Consider the following 13,296-nt stretch of genomic DNA (forward strand, 5'->3'; position numbering starts at 1 on the left):
ATCCGCCTCACGCACACATACGCAACGCAATTGCAAATGCAACACATTGACGCGGCTCATGTTAGCTGGGACGCGGTCAAACGTTGACACAACTCCAGCTGGTACTCTATTCAAACATTTTTTAAATGGCATGCTGAGCTGCTCAACTGTGTATGCCTTTTTTGTTGGGTTATCCTGGAGGTTGGAGATCGAACTGTAGGTAGGATGAAGATGAAGGCCGACCTGCACCGACTCGGTATGGTCAGATTATCTGTGATGATAATGCTCGGAGTCAGACAAGCTAATGTGTGATGATAGTGTGTTGATTTCCAGCTGGAGATGGACTCTCGAACAAAGATTTTTTGGGGGGGCACGATGAAAAGTAACTCACCTTTTTACATAACACACGTGAGCACGTACAGTGCATGTATAAAAAGATGACAAATCCATTGTTTGAATAGATTACTATGTTCACCTTCTTCAATACATTTTCTTTGTGCGGAGAGGAAGTGGTGAAGAATCGACCTTTGATGCTTCAGACAAGTATGCAAATTAAAGCAAGAATCAGATGGCCGTGCTGTCTGTACAATAGTGCTGCAACACTGAAAATGAACTTGATCCGGTGTCTGCAGTACGTCCTGCATAGAGGCAGGGAAACAGAGGGGAGAAAAATCAGAGAAACAAGCTCCAGAAGTCCAGAGCTCCAACTCCTGACCCAACCCGGCACCACACGGGTCAGGTACAGAACGTAACCACGGTTAACTCTCCGGGGCGCCCTTTAAAAGCCCCGCCGGGCTCGTCTCATTCCGCCCCACACCGCTTCACTGGTTTCCTTTCGATTCCAACTCCACACCGCTTCCTCGGCGCACGTCGTTGTTCCCGTACGTGCCCGTCTCTCCTCCTCGTCCAATCCAATCCCCTTGCAATCCTCGCAGATGCTCTCGAAGCGTCAATGGCGGCCGTGATCGTGGTGCAGGTGCTCTTTCCTAGCTAGGCTGCTAATGCGCTCGCTGTGTTTTCCATTCCTGCAGGCTGCTCCAGCGATCCCTGACCCTGACCATGGCGGCGCCGAACGGGCTGGCGCGGATCGAGACGCACGGGAAGAAGAAGCACGAGAACGGCGTGTGCCACGATGACAGCGCGGCGCCGGTGCGCGCGCAGACCATCGACGAGCTGCACTCGCTGCAGCGGAAGCGGTCGGCGCCCACCACGCCCATCAAGGACGGCGCCGCCTCGCCCTTCGCCGCCGCGCTCTCCGAGGAGGAGCGCCACCGCCAGCAGCTGCAATCCATCAGGTGCCGACCGCGCCCGCCATTTCATCCCCTTCTCTTCTCAATATCGGTTCTGTTGATTTCGTTAATTAAAAAGAGCTTAACAACAATGTCCAACCCAAGAACATGAGAGGTGAGCAAAGATGAATCCATTTTCCCTTTTGGAAGAAAAATCCAAAATAATTGACGTTTGCGGGAGCTGTGGCCTGCGAACTCCGGAAGAAGAACAAGGAACGGAACAGATCATACTTGGGCATAGATAGGCACGCCGGGCAGGCCCCACCAACATACTTGGTAATAGTATAGGTATTTTTTTTAAAAAAGTCTTACTATACGTTACCCAAAAAAATAATTTACTCCAGTAAACTAAATAACACAGCCCCATTAAAGAAGCAGCAAAGATTATGGTAGTGACGCTTTACAACTGTACAAGCCTTACCTGGTTTTACCATCGGCCCATGCCGTTTTTCAGACAAAAGAACCGTCACACAAAGAAGGTCTCTCGCGCGCACGGGCACCCCGTGGACCGCACACGCAGGTGGCCAGGTGCATCCACGGTATCACGTAACCTCCCGTGCATGGCACCGGAGTGACGGACACACGTCACGAATTCACATGCTTGCATCGAACTTGTTCTTATCGCATCGAATAAATCCCCATATTTCCATCCCCTGTAGGCCGTAGCACACATGAATCATTGAACTCAATTCCGGTACTAGCTAGTCAGCGTGCCTTTTTTTATTTTTTTATTTTTTAAAAAGGAAGAAAAGGTGGGGAGGAGATAGAAAAGGATCAGCCGGTGTGGTGGTTCGCACGTAACGGACACGCAAGCAACTTGGCACGGCAGGGAAAGAACCTTACCTGACGTGACACCGCTGTCGCCGTCGGCCGCAAAACAAACTTTCTCCTTCATCCCCCAAGAAACCTAGGATCCTTTACGCAAAAAGTCTGCGCTGCAGCTCATCAGAATCTGTAGGACTATCAAGGAGCCTAGTTGTGTTTGCGTAGGCCTAGTTGTTCATCTGGGTCACCTGATCTCCTCCCGTTTTCGCGCATGAATTCGTGTTGATTGTAAGCGTAAGTAACATGCTGCAGTGCTAGCTGCAAGTAAGCATTAGGAACTGTATTAGGAACTGTATGTTAAGGATCTACACTAGCAGCTAATGATCCTTTGATGATTGATTAAATTAAGCGACATGTGATGGATGATGATGCAGCGCGTCGTTGGCGTCTCTGACACGTGAAACGGGCCCCAAAGTCGTCAAGGGCGACCCTGCCAGGAAGGGCGAGGCCGCCGCGAAGGGCGCGCCGCCGACGCCGCAGAAGCACCACCAGCACCACCACCCCGCCGCCCCCACCATCGCCGTCAGCGACAGCTCCCTCAAGTTCACCCATGTCCTCTACAACCTCTCCCCCGGCGGTACGTACGCAGCCTTTCCCTGTTCACCCACTTGTTATTCTTCGTCCAGGCATACACGTACGTGATCGAGGCGAGACTAATGGATGCTTTGCCCCTTTTGGTGAAAAACAAAAACAGAGCTGTACGAGCAGGCGATCAAGTACGAGAAGGGGTCGTTCATCACGTCCAACGGCGCGCTGGCGACGCTGTCCGGCGCCAAGACCGGCCGGTCGCCCAGGGACAAGCGCGTCGTCAAGGACGAGGCCGCCGCGCAGGACCTCTGGTGGGGCAAGTGAGTAGCGCCTCGTCCTCGTGACCATCATTCTGTTTCGCCCAGCTGAGTTGCTGCCTGCCGAGGCCGGGCCTCTGCTTCGCGGCTGACCAACCACCACCTCTGGTGACCAACGCAGGGGCTCGCCCAACATCGAGATGGACGAGCACACGTTCCTGACGAACCGGGAGCGGGCCGTGGACTACCTCAACTCCCTGGACAAGGTGTTCGTCAACGACCAGTTCCTCAACTGGGACCCGGAGAACCGCATCAAGGTCCGCATCATCTCCGCCAGGGCGTACCACTCCCTCTTCATGCACAACATGTAAGCCAACACCCTCCCAGTCAATACTGTCTGTCTTGTACTCTTATTGCAGTACTCTTATCCTAGGTCGTTGCTCCAAAGCCCAGATAAGTTCATTGACGATGACCCCATTAAACTACTACATTTACAGCATGGTGTATGAGCTATGATTATATATCATGTTTATATATTTACATATATGTATACATCTATCCTGTGATCCTGTTGCATTCCAAGACAATTGGGGACCAAAGCTATAGTATACTGCTAGAGCTGTAGAAGAAGTAACTGGGGGTGGGTGGCAGGTGCATCCGGCCCACGGACGAGGAGCTGGAGAGCTTCGGCACGCCGGACTTCACCATTTACAACGCCGGGCAGTTCCCCTGTAACCGTTACACGCACTACATGACGTCGTCGACGAGCGTAGACATCAACCTCGCTAGGAGGGAGATGGTGATCCTGGGCACGCAGTACGCCGGGGAGATGAAGAAGGGCCTCTTCGGCGTCATGCACTACCTCATGCCCAAGCGCGGCATCCTCTCGCTGCACTCCGGGTGCAACATGGGCAAGGACGGTGACGTCGCCCTCTTCTTTGGGCTCTCAGGTAAGATACTGGGGGTGGATCCCAACAGGATTGTGGTGCCGTCACCTGCCCAAACCGCATCTGACGTTTCGCTTAGCTTATCCTATCCTATTTATGCCTCGGATTTGCTGTTATGTGATGTCAGCGTCACTGACCTGTATGAATACCGTTGCCGTATTTGCTGATTTTGGAATTCTGGATCCCCCCCCCCCCCCCCCCCCCCCCCCCCCCCTCAAATCAGGTACTGGAAAGACGACGCTGTCGACGGATCACAATAGGCTTCTGATCGGTGACGACGAGCACTGCTGGAGCGACAATGGCGTCTCCAACATCGAGGGCGGTTGCTACGCCAAGTGCATAGACCTGTCCCAGGAGAAAGAGCCTGATATCTGGAACGCCATCAAGTTTGGAACTGGTACATCCCTAAACTTTCGGTTTCTTTTGCTATTAAGTGGCATTTCAGATCTTGCACTGTCTTTGCTCTGAACGGGCTAATTGAATGTTTCTGTCGCAGTGCTGGAGAACGTCGTCTTCGACGAGCACACACGTGAAGTTGACTACACCGATAAATCTGTCACCGGTAAACATCCCCAAAACACAGACCCATTTTTTGACCGGTCACACGCATCGTAAGAAGACTCTGTGACCTCACACGCTGCTGGTTTTACTGCAGAGAACACTCGTGCCGCTTACCCGATCGAGTACATCCCTAACGCCAAGATCCCCTGCGTCGGGCCGCACCCCAAGAACGTCATCCTCCTGGCGTGCGACGCGTTCGGCGTGCTCCCGCCTGTCAGCAAGCTGAACCTGGCGCAGACCATGTACCACTTCATCAGCGGCTACACCGCGCTGGTCGCCGGCACTGTGGACGGCATAAAGGAGCCGCAGGCCACGTTCTCGGCCTGCTTCGGCGCGGCGTTCATCATGCTCCATCCGACCAAGTACGCCGCCATGCTCGCCGAGAAAATGCAGAAGTATGGCGCCACCGGATGGCTTGTGAACACCGGATGGTCCGGCGGCAGGTATTGTTCCTTAACTGATCTGCATTGAGGACGTCATGTTTTTTTTTCTTCTTTGTGCGACTGCAAAGCTCGTGTTCGTTATGTAACTGAAAGTTCATGACGGTGGCCTGTCAGGTACGGTGTGGGCAAGAGGATCAGGCTGCCCTACACCCGAAAGATCGTCGACGCCATCCACTCCGGCGAGCTCCTCACCGCCAACTACAAGAAGACCGAGGTCTTTGGGCTGGAGATCCCCACCGAGATCGACGGCGTGCCATCGGAAATCCTCGACCCGATCAACACCGTAAGCCCTGTCACTAACCAGTTCGCGCCATCAGTCATCTTGAACTGCACAGCTTGTTCAGAACAGAACACTGACCAATTTTTTGAACTTGACGAATGGTATGCGCAGTGGACGGACAAGGCCGCGTACAAGGAGACGCTCCTGAGGCTTGCCGGGCTCTTCAAGAACAACTTCGAGGTGTTCGCCAGCTACAAGATCGGGGACGACAGCAGCCTGACCGACGAGATCCTCGCCGCAGGCCCCAATTTCTGATGATCCGGACCGGCGAAGCGATGGACTGGGTTCAGAATAAAACCGTGGTGCGTGCGTGCGTGCGTTACAATGATGATGACGAAAAAAAGTGTTGGATTGATGTGCCAACATAGTAGACTAGCTCTGTGTGTTATCATGTTTATGCGTGTGGTGTTGTTACCTGTAAGGTTTGTTCTATCAGCTTGTTCGGCCTGGTCCTGTATGTTATCGTGCTTGCATCTTGCCCGTGTACTCTCTTTGGTTTCCAGAATTTGAATATGAACTATTTTGATTTCGATGGCCAGCATGTGCTCCTACATATATGCTAGCAATTTTAATGAGGCATAGTTATTTTTTAAAAATATAAGTATTAGAAGTTCGTGAATAAATTTGAAGCAAGCACATCTAATCAAAATTATTTATTATATTTACACTCTCTCCCTCTCTCTTTTTTTAATTTATAACACAATATCCATATAGATACTCTATATTGTTTATTCAGTTGTGATAGATTTTGGTTACCAATCACTCAACATCCTATTTGTAATTTTTCAACCTCCTCGTGCATTTAAAATAATATGTGTTTAGTTAAAACAACTTGAGTTGTGTCAGCTTCTACTACTGTCTATTTGTAATTACTTCATGAGCCCCAATTTTTTTTTGAAACGTATGAGCCCCAATTATGTCATCTCATTTTTTTTAATCTTAGATGTTGGCATGTTGCTATTTGTAGGATAAGTTTATCATGGAATGTTGTGATCCTATTTATATTTTTCCCCTTTGTACCAAACCTCTGTGTGCATTCAATATAATATGTGTTTTTTTACAGAATCAACAGGGGAGGCTCCTACCTATTTTTTTATATATGAGATGGAATATGTACAGACGTGAGTTACACAGGCTTTAAGCCTAAAAGAAAAGGCAAATCATAAATTAGAGAATGCTCAACCAAACAATGATAGAATCTCTAAACGTTGGATTCACCCGCAAGGTGACCAACTTCATCTCCCTCTCAAACAATTGTCGCCATCTAGCAAACGAGAGAACTTCACCATAAAAAATGATAGCATTTATGTGGCACCAAACGAGAGAACTTCACCATAAAAAATGATAGCATTTATGTGGCACCAGATGTGGCACCAGATAGACCAGCAAGTTATGATGATCCCTTCCCTGAAAATCTTATTGCCAAACTGTTGCCTAGCATGTATAATCATGTCAAGTGGATGAAGGGAGGTATTCCAGTGGATTCAAAAAAATCCAGCATGCTTCACTAAAGGGACAATCAAAGAATAAGTGGAACCTTGTTTCTTCCACACCTTCCATACATTGCACACAAAGATAACTTTCCAAGAACATATGCTTGCAGCGCAACAGATTCCTAGTGTTGAGGCGGTCTCTGAGCAATAGCTAGAAAAAGAATTTATGTTTGTTCTGTACCATTTAAAGAGGGGCGATGCCGGCAGTGATCCATGAAGTTTATCATAAGCTTTTTTAGACGTGAAGATAGCAGAGCCCCAAATATAAGTCCACTGGTCAAAGAGCTCCTCATTGAGATTCAGTCTGTCGATCATCTCCTGGAGAGTAGACAGTTGCTCTGAAGCCTCTGCCGAGAGGGGCAACCAAGAAATCCTGCCAGGATTCGACATATAATATGAGGTTAGTTAACACAACTTGAGCTATGCCAGCTCCTACTACAGTCTATTTGTAATTACTTCATGAGTCCAATTTTTGTCATCTCATTTTTTTATCTTACATGTTGCAACTGAGCTTTGCTTAATTGCACGTGACATTTTGCTTTGCCATCCGAATGAAAATATGAACTATTTTTTTTCTTGCCGTGTTTAATCTAACCTTAGCTATTTAATAATGTATTTTGTATGAGATATTTATTTACACATTTTTGCTTCTCAACTCATATTGATATCAAACTACCCTTTTCTGTTTTTTACAAAAAACTTTGCTAGTCACTAATTGTATTTGATACAGGCGCAGAAGTGCACACAGCAGGCTAAACCCATCGTGGGACACTGACGAGGGCTCAGATTGAGAGACAGATTGAGACATGATGATGTGTAAATCTACTGAAGATCAGATGAATAGAGAACCCATTGAAAATTCGGAAAGAAATGATGGTCAGATTTCGACTAAACAGCAAGAATGGCATCACCGTACACCAGTACCACTTTGGTACGATAAACCTTTGACAATATGAGGCTATAAAGCTTTCCTTTTCAACATGATGCCATGGCCCGAGCGTAACTAGCCGGCTCTTCGTCCTTTTACTCTTTTAGAGCTCAAGGTCAGCGATAATGTCAGTTTAACAGGTGACGTCGCGGGGTTGACACTGACCAGATCAGAAACCTTTTTGTTTTCATATCTGCAGGCTGCAGCCTTCAAGAAAAGCAGCGCGTACTTGTACGGTGTACGATAGCCCAACTATTTTTGACCTTTTTTCGTGGATTAAAATATTTATGCTGATGAGAGGATGAAGGTGATCTGTCTGAATACTGAACCCCAATATGATAAGCACTAGTAGCTTTATTCTTGCACGGGTGCCTCAGGTTATATGTTATCATGTTTATTACAGCAGCTAATGGTGAAGTGTACGGTGTACCAGCTTTCTCAGAAACACTCAACTGGATTATAAACACTATCCATTTTCCGTTACATGAAGAAATCTACACAGTATGGTTGGTCATTTTTACAAATTCTCCACTGGAGGTATTGATTTCAGTTAATCTAATTACATCATATAGTAGACTCAACAGAATGAAGTGGTGAGAATCCTAGTTCAATGTTACAAAAATTTCTTAAATCATAGAATAAATCCACCACACCTTACAGGGAAGCTATGATCTTTAGAACAGATACAATCCTTCACTTCGTAGCTGTTAGCAATCGATATGATCATGGTTTACAGCTTCAGGTCGCACAGATCAGTTGTCAGCTTCAGTTTCCAACTCTGATGGCTCGCTTTGGAGCTTCATTTCGTCAGAGCTCTGATCGTGGCAGTTACGATCAACATCCACCATTAGGGGCTCACTGTGGTCATTCTCCTCATCTTCACTGGAAGATGACATGGCGATAGCTGGAGGAAACGGAGATGTCAGGTTGCTTGAAGGCATCTTTGCTATTATGGCCCCTCCAGATCTGATCTTTGATTCAACGGCATTGATAAGTGAAGCTGCCTCCTCAAGAGGAACAACACGCGCACCACAAGCAAGAGCTGTAGCATGAACCAGAGAATTTGGACCTGTTCCTGGCTTGTTCAGTTCAGACAGAACACCTGCAAATGGACCTAAAGCACAAACACCTCTTTGTGGCTGCCTGATGGGTTCTGCAGGACAGTATGAAATCGGAACTGCTTCAATAGGTGCAGCCAACAATCTGTATGGCCCATCTGTGGTCCACGAAAAATGAAAAGGTATCAGAATAGTACTTCTGGCAGATAAGATCGACCTAGGTGCTAAATTTTCCATAGACCATCTTCTATTAATCCATCGTAATCCTATGTTTTCTAAACAAATAAAACTTCCAGGATCTGAAAAATAAAAAACATTGTGGTCCACATAATGACAATGCTCCAAAGATGTGTACCCTGGGAAATGTCAACACACAGCTTAAATAATGGGCTGTACTATAAAGCGTCCCGGCATGTATATAGACATGGGACTAAAAATTTTGCAAAGTTTGGTGGGCTAAGGGGACAGAACATAAAAATATATATTTTGGTCACAATATTCTGAAGATAATCATTGGTATATATAACGAACCATTCAAAACCTTCCATGGTATATGTTCATTTTTATGTGCAATGCAGACCATGGAAGCAATCAACAGACAAATCATTTAGAAGATTAGAAACTCATGCAGAAACGCAGAAGGAATTGAGCTATCGGCATGGTGCTATCAGGAAGCTTGAGTTTATTAGAGCTACCTGCAGAAGATCGAGGCAAGTTCTGTGTCACAGGCATGCACAGCGCAAGAGGTATTGCAGGAATAGCAACCATGGTTTCTCCAGAAGATCCATGGATACCTTCATCCTTTCCATGGATGGCTTGATTAGAGCTAGTGTTCTGTGGTTAGAATTACAAACATGAATCTTCTGGTCCAAAACGAAGTACTCAAAACTGCTGGATGCATTAAAAAATCACTGAGTCAGGTAAGATGTAGCAAAGTTACCTGAGGTTTTTGCGTAGATGTCTCCTTTATGTTCTCAAAATGCACAAAAGAACCTTCTGTTGCATGCCTACCTTGTCTCCCTGTTGATGGAACAGGAAAGTGTCATAAATAAAACAATAGTTGTAGAAAGGTTGGATAAATTGATCATTACCATAGCATATTTACCATTTTTTAGGAAATCACTTGATAGAGGAACATTGTCAACACGATTATATAACCTTGAATCAGTTATAATGTTGGTTGGTACCAGCAAAAGATTGGAGGCAGACTCTTGAAGCGGCCTCCTGGATAATGTTGTTTTCAGTTCAACCTGAGTTGAACATTGCAAAGTACTCATAGTTTGAACCTGAAAGACATCATGTTTGCTTTCACTAATAAGATCACGATTTGGCAATGCCGGACGACTCCTTTTGACTTCAGCAACCTTTTTTGCAGCCTCCTTCAAGGCAGAAACTGCCACATGGTAAATTTCTTCTGTGACTGACCCTTCTTCTGCAAATTTTAACGCCTCTTGACATAAATTGTTATAAAGGACAGTGAGGGAATCCGCAGGATTACATTGGGTTCCTGCACTGCATCCCTCATTTTTTACATCATTAGGATCTGCACTCTTTGCAGTGAAATCAGCAACTTCTCCAGAAGTATTGTTTGAGGTAATAGGGACCATTTTAGAATATGACAGAGAATGGTTATGCTCCTTCTCAAATTTAGAAACCATCCATTTTCCAGAGTTCATCTTTTTCACTACAATCATAGCTTTGCAACCAACTCTAGTTATCATTCTCGGACGCTTTGTTTTCCCTTCATCTGTCACCACTTTCTTGGTTCGAACTTCACGGAATCCTTCCTTGGAACACACAATCTGGCGAGAAATGATTGAATTATCACGCCTTGAACGGCAGTATCTGCTAATACGTGCACGAAAACCATTTAGCCTAGCATAGTTTACATAGAATAATTTTGCAGCTTCTTCTGATTCAAATTCCATACCCTCAAATGGCTCCTCAACAGGGCCCATCTCAATAGAATGTGGCTTCTCCATTGGATCACCGTTCTGGTTTGCTGGCCCAGAATCAAGTTTTCTTGGTGGAACTGGTCCATGATTATGGTTCTTTACGAATTTGGTAACCATCCATTTGCCGGGACCAAACTTTTTAATCATTATCATGGCCTTGCAACCAACTCTAGTACCTGCCCGTTCTTGCTGTTTTTGGTCAGAATGGAGGCCATCGCAAGCACGGGTTTCATGAAATCCCTCTTTTGAACACACAATACGACGAGAAATGATTGAATTATCACGTCTCGAGCGAGTATACCTGCTGATCCGGATCCGAAAACCAGCATTTCTTGCATATGTGCTGTAGAAATCCCTTGCAGCATCTTCAGACTCAAATTCCATTCCTTCACAAGGTGTTAACTCTGTGTCATCTTCAAGTCCAATTAATTTTTCTACTTCATGATGATGCGCTACTAAAGTCTCCATAGATCTAGGCAGTTCTGTCAAAGAGTCTAGCTCATTGCCTGGTTTTGACTCGCTAGCTATTCTGATTACTGTCCCTTCCATGACCACCATCCACCGTCACAGAACTATGTGGATTTTCTTAAATACCTCTTTCAAGAAATTTCAGAAGAGAAATACAAGTCCAGAATTACCAAAATAGGATCTTGTTACACATCAGGACACGCCCTGTGCTCAGAGGTTGTTAACACATGGGCCTGCCTGCAGACTAGTCTCAATGGTACAAGGAGTGGGGCACTGTAAAAAGATCTAAAGTTAAATGGTATCGATCAGAATTTGGAGCAAGTGCCAAGTGGCATGAAGCCTTACAAAGTAAAAGGAAACAATTCAACAGCTATAAACCAAACAACTCTGTTCAAACACATTGAAGTAGCAAGGAAATGATAGTTCAGTTCCTCAGGCAGCATGCCAAAAATGTATAATCTATTTTGGAATCAAAGAACAGAATATAAACAATATTTTTATCAGGTGGGGAGCTCAGATGCACCTGAGCTCTTTATTAATCCATAAACTACATCACTCATTTACAGCAAGGTTTGACAGGGGAGTTAATGTACATCATGACTAGAATGTTTGGAAAAAAAAAGGAAAAGGCACATTGTGACTACTGTCGCAAAGAATCGCTGATTTATCGTTCATTTCAGAGAACTACTCTGAGCATGACTACCCTGTAGCTCACACCTTGGAGATGATCCTATGGCAAGGGAAATTAAATCCCCCTTTTTTTTATGTCAGCGCCCATAGGTAGGAGCCACAATAAAGCAGTCTCTCACATCTTAATTTTACCACTAACGACTACAAGAGTACAAGGTCATTGATCAATTGCCAATTTTAGGAAAGGGGTTGGAGATGCAAAGTTTCTGTTCAAAGTCTTCAGATTAAGCACCATGGTTCTGTTTGAACGGGACAGTGTCTACGTCAAAGGCCATTTATGTTTTTTGGGTGGCTTTTCTAGGAAAGATACAGAGGAAACATCCTTACTATATTGAAACTGCACCCTTTCCGTTACTTTTTCTGAAAGTCACTGCTACCGAATGTGTACTAGTCCATCAAATTGCAGTAGTTGCAACTTGCATGATTCTGTAATGTTGAATCTGACACTTGTTCAACAGCTACGTTACTCTGGTGCACCACAAAACAGCACAGGATCCTCCCTCATGTCTCCGCTTCAGAGTTCTTATCAAGAAGCACAGAATCGATCAAAAACTCAACTGTTCCATTGGGTTTGCGTATGTTCACGGCAGTCAAAAAGTGGACCATTTAACGAAAATATTTATTGTCATGCATGGAACGAAGATATTACGCTAAAGCCAGAAAGCAACGGTTTTTGTGAGCCGAAATGAGGAAAAGCAATCAACACCTGTTCAAAACCAAAGGGAGCAAGCAGAACGAACAATATCTCACCTTTTCCGGCGAAGATCGTCGGGTACCTCGCGAAGCAGGAGCCCAAGTGTGTTCCGATCGCCCCAGAGCCCAGACCAGCGCCAAGAACACCGAGAAGGGAACCAGCAACCAAGACGAGGCCAGGTCGCGGACCGGTCAAACCGAATCCACACGCGACCGCAAAACCCGCACGCCGCTGCAAGAACCGCCGGTGCAGCAACCGGGCGTGGTGAGATCGCCGCCACCGTCCATTGTTGCCGAAGGAAAGGAAAAGGGAAAGGCAGGGGACGGAAGGGATTAGTGGAGGTTGCTTGGGGTTGGGAGGGGGCGCGGGGGATTGATTAAAGAAAGCGGACGAGACGGGAGTGGGGGAGGAGACGACGAGGGCGGGCGGGGCGGATGAGGCCGGATCTCCGGAGCACGAAAACGGACGGCGGAGAGCCGCGCGCGCGTGCGGGGTGCGGAGGGCGGCGATGCCAATGCCCAGGAGGCGCGCGGAGGGAGACGCGGGAGGTACGTGTAGCCGTCTCCGTCTCGGAGTCAAGTGGCGCAGCTGGCCAAGTGGATAAACGAGTCGTGGTGAGGCGGGCCATGACGCTGACGTGGACCACGCGGGGCCCGCATGCAGGGAGAGAGGGACGGGAAACGGATGGCCTCGTCGTCGTGCAATATGTCCGTGTCATCCGCCCCTACTTTTCAGGGAATTTTCTTCGCTGAAGCGAACTGAATTGAACTAGCGTTCTGAGTTAGCTGAAAACAGGTGGTGCAATATGCAAACGGTGATTCAGTTTTAGGTGGGCCTGTTTAACTGTGTACTGGGCCATCAATTGGGCTGCGTACGGCCTTTTTGTGCGCCCCCGAGGTTT

The 13,296-nt window shown here is 46.7% G+C and overlaps 2 protein-coding genes across 3 annotated transcripts; one reads left to right on the forward strand and one right to left on the reverse strand.

Annotated features, from left to right (window-relative positions):
* The first annotated feature begins 708 nt into the window (after positions 1 to 708).
* Positions 709 to 5,647, forward strand: LOC117837447 (phosphoenolpyruvate carboxykinase (ATP)). 2 transcript variants are annotated; one of them, XM_034717075.2, is made up of 11 exons: positions 709 to 860; positions 1,011 to 1,274; positions 2,468 to 2,670; positions 2,788 to 2,941; positions 3,060 to 3,245; positions 3,530 to 3,828; positions 4,049 to 4,222; positions 4,322 to 4,387; positions 4,481 to 4,829; positions 4,944 to 5,112; positions 5,221 to 5,647. In XM_034717075.2, exons 2-11 carry the CDS (start codon positions 1,039 to 1,041, stop codon positions 5,362 to 5,364), a joined length of 1,980 nt encoding a protein of 659 aa, XP_034572966.1. In that variant the 5' UTR covers positions 709 to 860; positions 1,011 to 1,038; the 3' UTR covers positions 5,365 to 5,647. The 2 variants fall into 2 exon arrangements, with proteins under 2 accessions (XP_034572966.1, XP_072147280.1); XM_072291179.1 differs by having other exon boundaries at positions 4,944 to 5,647.
* Positions 5,648 to 7,983: 2,336 nt separating this feature from the next.
* LOC117837446 (uncharacterized) lies at positions 7,984 to 12,868 on the reverse strand. Its single transcript, XM_034717074.2, has 5 exons — positions 12,452 to 12,868; positions 9,694 to 11,284; positions 9,529 to 9,608; positions 9,284 to 9,422; positions 7,984 to 8,746 (listed from the first exon to the last, which is right to left on the reverse strand). The coding sequence occupies exons 2-5, from the start codon at positions 11,099 to 11,101 to the stop codon at positions 8,283 to 8,285; spliced, it is 2,091 nt and encodes a 696-aa protein (XP_034572965.1). The 5' UTR covers positions 11,102 to 11,284; positions 12,452 to 12,868; the 3' UTR covers positions 7,984 to 8,282.
* Positions 12,869 to 13,296: the final 428 nt, after the last annotated feature.

Source organism: Setaria viridis, chromosome 9, assembly GCF_005286985.2.
Source record: "Setaria viridis chromosome 9, Setaria_viridis_v4.0, whole genome shotgun sequence".
Lineage (NCBI taxonomy): Eukaryota > Viridiplantae > Streptophyta > Magnoliopsida > Poales > Poaceae > Setaria > Setaria viridis.

Excerpts from the sequence above, each read along its gene's own strand:
- LOC117837447 (XM_072291179.1), top strand. The coding sequence starts at position 1,039 with ATGGCGGCGCCGAACGGGCTGGCGCGGATCGAGACGCACGGGAAGAAG. Across the intron at positions 3,829-4,048 it reads CCTCTTCTTTGGGCTCTCAG|GTACTGGAAAGACGACGCTG; the intron begins GTAAGATACTGG and ends CCCTCAAATCAG. Across the intron at positions 4,223-4,321 it reads CGCCATCAAGTTTGGAACTG|TGCTGGAGAACGTCGTCTTC; the intron begins GTACATCCCTAA and ends TTTCTGTCGCAG.
- LOC117837446 (XM_034717074.2), bottom strand. The coding sequence starts at position 11,101 with ATGGTGGTCATGGAAGGGACAGTAATCAGAATAGCTAGCGAGTCAAAA. Across the intron at positions 9,609-9,693 it reads AAGTGATTTCCTAAAAAATG|GGAGACAAGGTAGGCATGCA; the intron begins GTAAATATGCTA and ends TTCCATCAACAG. Across the intron at positions 8,747-9,283 it reads CTTGCCTCGATCTTCTGCAG|ATGGGCCATACAGATTGTTG; the intron begins GTAGCTCTAATA and ends CGTGGACCACAG.